Source organism: Rhagoletis zephyria, unplaced genomic scaffold (assembly GCF_001687245.7).
Source record: "Rhagoletis zephyria isolate East Lansing unplaced genomic scaffold, Rhagoletis_zephyria_1.1 Rzeph_scaffold_00694, whole genome shotgun sequence".
Lineage (NCBI taxonomy): Eukaryota > Metazoa > Arthropoda > Insecta > Diptera > Tephritidae > Rhagoletis > Rhagoletis zephyria.
In genome coordinates, this window is record NW_016157778.1 from 134,479 (window position 1) to 142,244 (window position 7,766).

Consider the following 7,766-nt stretch of genomic DNA (forward strand, 5'->3'; position numbering starts at 1 on the left):
TCCATTTATAAAAGCGTTGTATATTAAAAAGTTTTTTTTATATTATTTATTTTCTACTTTTTAGTCCTGTCTGAATAAAATTTTGCAATAGATATTAAAATAATTCAACGATATTAATAGAAAGGTGCACACACATGCATTTACATATGTATGTACATACAAACGAGCACCAATTAATTTTATTTAAAGAAATGGCGTGTCGTCTATTTCCGCTGTAGCAAACGTAGTACATAGGGCGACATCTAGATGTCATCTACCTCGCCCTATTCACTACAGCTGTCGCCCTATGCACTATGCTTTTTTATAGGAACTTTTCAAAGCTTTGCTTTGGTGTCGGACACACAACATTGAAAGTTTCTGGATCCACAACATTGAAAGTTTCTGGACCCACAACATTGCAAGTTGATAAAAGCGTTGTAAAAAGGGGTGCTTATCTTCCAAGAATAAAAAATATAAGTACGCCACTCTGCGTCTTTTTACAAATGCTTCGTTTAAAAAAAAAAATATTAAAATCGGTTTAGTACTTTGAGAAATAAGTCGTTACAAACGTACTCCATATAATCAATTTTATATAATAGTATAGATATAAGCATTCAATAAACAAAAGAAAAATAGCCGAAACTAGTCAAAATGTCAGTTGACTTAATCAACTGACCACAAGGGAATGTCCATATATTAAATATTTGAGCAATGTTTTTATAACAAAAAATTTAACAGAAATGTTACTAGGCAATATATTAAATAAAGTTATTATTTTTTCCTTATTTTATAGATCGTTATATTAACAAAAAATCGAGCATTAGGGTCAAAAAAACATCAAAACCAAGTGCAACAACTTTACAACGACATCAAAATGGCATTAGCAACTACTTTATTTTATTGGGCTGCGCAACGTGGACTTCCGAAAGGCATCGTTGTTAAGCTAATTAAAAATTTGCCAAAGCTTGCACAAGCTCAAGCGTCGGGAGTAATAGATGATATAACACTAACAGCACTTTTTGCTTTACTATACGCATGTGATACGAGTGCTTTACTCAAATATGAAACACCGACTTCTCCTTCGCAAAATATTCCTATTCTATCACAAGGAGACTTTCTACAAACTGTGTATGAAGTTTTGGTTTCTACTAATCAGGATGGTCTAAACGGAATAATAAAAATGGCATTCGGTTTAGCATTGACTGGGTTTCGACACGCATCACAGCAGGTACCAAATTCTGCCTCAAAAATCATAGTTTATGATGAGCAACTTATTGATGCAGCTATCAACAGCAAAGTTTTTGATTTCTTATACTACTTTGTATTGGACAACAGAATTTTATATAGGTTTGTTAAATATTGTACTATAAATCACTTGTATAATTATACCTGGTGGAGTAACAAGGGCAGCTAGTTTTACTTCGACTTATTTGACATGTTGGCTTTTTGCGAAAACGGACGAGTAGGAATCAGTACCCTTTTTGGGTATTAAAGGACAAACATATTCAAATTAGTGTATGGATGGACATTTAACTACCTTTTGATTAATTATTTTCTTTATTTCTGCATTTTTTGCGATAAAAATAACATCAACATTCCAAAAAAAAAAAAAATTAAAATTGTTCGCAGAGCCATTTGGCCTCTGTAACGCTCCCCAAGCTCCAAGATCATGTCTTTGTCTACTTAGACGACTTGCTAATTGTGTCCGAGGCCTGCGATGTACATATATCCGTGTTGTCTGCTGTTGCTCATCATCTAAGAGAAGCTGGTCTCAGAATCAAGTCCAGAAAACCAAATTTTCCTAAAAGAAGCTAAATGCATAGGTTACATAATAGGTAATGGTACACTGAGAGCAGACCCAGATAAAATTTCGGCAGTGACAGATTATCGATAACCAAGAAGATTTGTCGACAGATTCGCTGCCTTAACAACCCCACATACCAATCTCCGCAAGAAAGTTTTTGAGTGGATCACAGAAGCTCAAACCGTATTTGATCATCTGAAAGAAAGACTATGGACAGCACCAGTTCTAGCATATCCTAATTATAATGAGCCCTTTCTGATTCATTGTGGTGCCATTAAGCTTGGTGTCAGGGCCGTTCTACCTCAGCGTAACTGCGAAGGCGTGGAAGTACCGATTGCGTACTTTTCGCAGAAACTGAATAAAGCGCAAGCGAACTACAGCGTTACCGAGCTAGATTGTCTGGCCGTGATACTAAGCTTAAAGAAGTTCAAGGCTTATGTTGAAAGTCAGGAATTTAAGGTCGTGACCGATCACGATAGCCTGAAATGGCTAATGCGGCAGACCGACCTTTCTGGACGGCTTGCAAATTTAAAATTGAGCATCGCAAAGGCAGTCAAAATGTTGTGCCAGACTGTCTCAAGACAAAATTCCGATGGGGGCACTGAAGCAAGTCCGTTGGAAGTCAACCCGCTTATTCGTTTAGATTCTTCCGAATTTACATCCGATGAGTACGAGAAACTGAAAACTCAGGTCCGCAAAATAAAGAACGTCTGCCTGATTTGCAAATATCAAATCATCAAACAATCATGTGTACAAACGCACCTAGCATCCCGATGGTAACCCAGAAAATGAGTCCTTCAATTGGAANAAAAACTCAGGTCCGCAAAATAAAGAACGTCTGCCTCGCACCTAGCATCCCGATGGTAACCCAGAAAATGAGTCCTTCAATTGGAAGTTATGGATTCCGCAAAGCTGGACCCTTGAGGTAATGGAAAATGCCCACAACCCACCAAATAAATGTCACGGTGGAATAGGAAAAACTTTGGAGCGGTTAAAGCGAAACTTATCTTAACCAAATAAATAGACAGCAGATGTCTAAAATTTTGTCACTACTTGTGATGTATGTCGCCAAAGCAAAGCTCGAAATGTTTCACTTCGTCCATCAATGTCCGTCCAATATAAGGAGCAACGCCCTTTCCAGAAACTTTATGTAGATCTCCTTGGGCCCAGTGTTGCCACAAAAGAATTACCAAATTCCTCAAAAACATGAAAAATCCTCAAAATCCGAACAAATTACTCAAAATTTTCTTATATACTATTTACAGTTACTTAGCACAAAAATTAATTACATTCTCCAATTCAATGGGTACATTTGTTCTTGCGGTTCAAACAAAGTGTCATGGTTATTTTGTATGCCTTGGTTGGTATATAATATTTATGCAAATATATCAGTGCTCAATCTGGTCCTCAAGTCAGTCCTACACATTTCTAAACTACTAAATATACGTTCTACTGAAGCATTAGAAAAGGGATATATTAGTAATGCAGATATAATTTTTTTAATTGGGAAACTTATATGAACCTAAAGACACTTTAATTCAAAAACTTTTTTCCTAAAATTTTCTGGATCTAATGAAGAATCAATATGAATGTCCTTATGATTGAACAATGCGTGCCCTCTCCATTCGTTATCGAGATTATGCAAGTTCAAAATAAGTTGAAAATATAACGACGGAAGGGAAAAAATTCCCGATAACATTTGAATATTTAGCAACAAATGCAGATGTGCTTAAGAGCGAAAAACACCACACACGCGGCTTGACAAACCAAGCGAAATATCCCTTTGCTAAAAGCTATTTATGTTGTGTATGGGGGTTTTTGAAGGTTTGACAAGCCATTTGGGGGAAATGGGAACAAAAATCAAAATTGTTTGATCTTCTGGCCACAACGGAATTTTTACCGAATGAGGACTCAAGAGAAAAAAATTGAAGAAAACCAAACCCTTTTACATTGTGAACTGGAAGAAAACTAAAACTCTTTGCTTGAACGAGTCATGTTTGCATGGTATATGACGAAATGGGAAAAGTACGTTTGAAGAATGTTTGACAAGCCGCTTGTGTGGTGTATTTCGCTCTTTATAAAACTTCGGAAAGTTTTTTGTTCAAAAATTTGCAGAGCGATTTAACAACTCTCTTGTGTAAAATATGGTTGCATTTGTTTTGTTATCTGCAAATATATCGATAGAAAATTCCTCAAAATAAAAATCCTCAAAAAATACTCAAGCACCCCCGGAATTCCTCACGTTTTGAGGAATTACAAAGTGGCAACACTGCTTGGGCCTTACCCAAGATATTGGAATTTTAATTTTTTTGGACCATCAAACGAAATTCCCTCTGTTAAGAGCGATAAAAAAGTTTCATGCGTCAGATATTTGTGATTTCATGAATGAAAACATCTTCCCAATTTTCGGCACGCCGGAATTAATTTTGACCGACAATGGCAAACAATTTGAATGCTCCCTTCTCAATAACGTGCTGACTGAGCGTGGCATTCGCCATGTTTACACTGACCTTTACAGCCCTCAGGCTAATGCCAGCGAGCGGGTTAACCGGTCGATCGTGGCAGGAATTAGAACCTACATTAAGAACGACCAAACCCTCTGGGATAAGCATTTGTCTACCATAGCTGAAGCACTCCGAAGTGCATACCATCAGACCATTTGCTGTTCTCCGTACTATGGTGCTTTTGGTCCGCAGATGGTCACACGCTAGCGAGTATGAGCTTCTCAGGAAGTTAAATTCGTTGGATGAAAATATCCTTGAAAGGTCTGACAAGCTAAAACTCATTCGAAAATCTCTAAGTGAAAATATTGACAAAGATTTGAATTGTCTTCAAAACGGTATAATTTGCGAAGCACAACGAAGTCCTTCAAAATAGGTGACCCAAAATGTATAAAATCAAAAGTAGTCGGAATCAAGGGGAATTGTATGTATGAGCTGGAATACCCAAATATGAACCAACGTCAGTTTTACCACCAAAAAGCATTCAATCTTGCACATCCTGAAAAGGGAGTACTTTCAATCTATGAGGTGGGAGGGGGGGTACCGTACTACAAGCAGAGGTGTTAAAGAATGCAGTCATCGTGACTTTAAATCGTTGCAGTCACATTCACTGACTAACACTTTTTAACTGCAGCCAATCAATCACTTGTTTGACAAAAGACTCCAAAATTGAAGTCATTAGTCTTTTCTGTTATTCATGACTAATTAGTCTTTTTTGCAGTCCGAGGTGAATAATGAAAATCTAAAGCAATCTTTGCGTACACTTTTCATATAATTATAATGCTAATTTGTTTAGAAAACAAATGAGTACACAAAAAGCTTAATTAAAACTCCAGTGGTATATAAAATTTCGAAATGTCAATGAATTCCAGTAACTTCCAATGAAATAAATTTGTATATATTATATGTACATAATCTGTACATATTTAGCACTATCATGAGTTTCATTTTCCCCGAACCGGTTCACTTTTNGGTATATAAAATTTCGAAATGTCAATGAATTCCAGTAACTTCCAATGAAATAAATTTGTATGTATTATATGTACATAATCTGTTCATATTTAGCACTATCATGAGTTTCATTTTCCCCGAACCGGTTCACTTTTCATTTTTGGTTTACATGGTTTTACTATATGCGGATGACAAATTTTCGTGTGATTTTTTTTCAGCCGAAACTCAGGATAAGGCAGATTATGTAAATCGCCGTTTAAAGTACAAAACCGCGTATCGTCATTCTGCAAAACCGCGTAACTGACATTGGCTGCCAAAAATTGGATTTGCTCACACAAGTTCTTGGCCCAATCCTTATCCATTCGTCCTGAAATATATTAGCCAGAAATGCCATTGCTTTATAAAAAAGATAACCATTTTGAAATATGAGTGTTTTTACGATCTAGAAAATAATTTCTACAAATTCACATACGCGGTTTTGCATTTTGCTGATACGCGGTTTTGCATTTTGTTGATACGCGGTTTTGCACTTTAAACGACGAAATTAAAAAATAACAAAGTGCATGCGAACATGTTTCCAAAAAAATTAACAATGATCCTTGAAACGAGTCAAACTTTCTGAAAAGGGCCACTAAAAATTTAATATTAGAATTTCAAATATGTTTTGGCATATATTCAAAGGTCTATATGTGAAAATCGGCCGCTGTGGTGTAGTGGTAAGCAGTGCGCGCTTTCACACATCAGCACCTGGGTTCAAGCCCTGGTCAAAGCAACATCGCAAAAAAAAATATATAGAAAAAAGTTTTTTTCTTAACAGCGGTCGTCCCTCGGCGATGAAAACAGCTTCTCATAAAAATACAATCGCCGTTCGGAGTCGGCGTAAAACTGTAGGTCCCTCCGCTTTGTGTGACAACATCAAGGCGCACGCCACAAGTCGGAGGAAATTAATGTCTTAAAATTTTTTTTTAAAACTTAAATTTTTCAAAAATTTATTCTTAAATGAATTTTGACCTTCTTTTCATCAATTTTATATATTAATTGCTATATTTCCGTAAGTATTCAATGAAAAATAACCAAATTTTAATGGTGTATTCAGAAAAAGTAGCAGAATCGAAAAAAATATTCATATTGGAAAATTTTTATTTTTTAATATTAAATAATAATAAATTTCCTAATAAACAATTGACAATTTAACTGACTTCTTGTGTTAAACAATAAAAAATTTACGAACTTATTCTATAACACTAACAATTCGTGCAAAAATATTTTAGTGCACTCTATCCCATAAAAAAGTACAAATGTTTAAACATTATCGTGGATACGCGAAAACACTACCGACGTTGGAACGCAGCGCCATGCTTATCTTTTTATCAACATAAGTATCTTGTGAATAATTGGACTTTATGAGTGGAACATTTTTTAATTAAGTACGGTTCCTAATTTTGTTATTTAATTGCAATGTTGATTTTTTGTTTATATATTTACAATTACATATTATTACCGGAGCGCGTTCTCGGTCCCTGAAAAACTTCAAAGTACAAAAGAATGCATTCTAATGGCTGAAATCAAATGACTAACAAAAAGTGACTAAAAGAATGCAATCCAGTGGCTGAAATCAAGTGACTAACAAGAAATGAATAAAAAGGTTATTTATGAATCATAAATCAAAAAAAAGAATAAAGACTATTTCAATCACTCGGGACTTAGTTAAAAATGATTGCATTCTTTAACACCTCTGAGTACAAGTATGAATACTGCCCATCTATATAACACGACTAATTCCCTATATTATTTGCTAACCCTCATATATTTGCTAATTCGGATTCCATTTAAATTTCATGCACATTCCTTAGCTATCTTCGGAAAAGTTACCGGGTAGGTTTCAATATATATATTTTTTTTGCTTAGATCTCTACCCCTTTAAATTTTCGTTATTCACACACTTATTTAGTAACACATCTACTTTGTATATTTTAAAATTGTATTATATATATTGTAAAATCCTTCAGTTGACCTTTTTCGTTCTCAAAACGCGGCAGTCTGCAATTTCGGCACGGCGAAAAGAAGAACTGTGAATGTTCGAATAAATCGCTGCAGCAAAATCGTGAAGTGTGTGGTTCCTCATTTAAAACTGTGGTCGGCATTGTAATTTTTTCGGAACAGATTCGCACCGACAGAATCGCATAGGTGTGTTGATACCAGAGAGCTGCATGGATACACTCAAATTACATTTTAAGTCACTCGCTTTCTTTTCACATCTGCACACACTCGCACTCATTTATTTCCAAACATAACGGGCGATAGCATTGAAAAAACCATGATAAAAAAAAAATAACAAGGTAGAACCGCTGTGAGGAATTTTTCAAATTCTTGACGTATGCAAGCAATTTAATTTTAAAATTTTACACTCAAACTCACACACACATTCTCATTTTCAATATCAAACAACAACAACTTTGAACAATTCTTTTGTTTTACTCTCAAGTTTATATGATTTTAAAATGTTGGCAAACTTCAAAAAAAAAAAAAAT

General features: G+C 35.1%; 1 protein-coding gene across 1 annotated transcript in view; it reads left to right on the top strand.

The window, feature by feature from the left end:
* The window catches only part of LOC108361076 (nuclear pore complex protein Nup205-like), a 93,741-nt gene that overhangs the window by 47,427 nt on the left and 38,548 nt on the right, over positions 1–7,766 (top strand). The window contains exon 4 of the mRNA XM_017613603.1: positions 773–1,326. Within this exon, the coding sequence (XP_017469092.1) occupies positions 773–1,326 (554 nt within the window). The remainder of the gene's footprint in view (positions 1–772; positions 1,327–7,766) is intronic.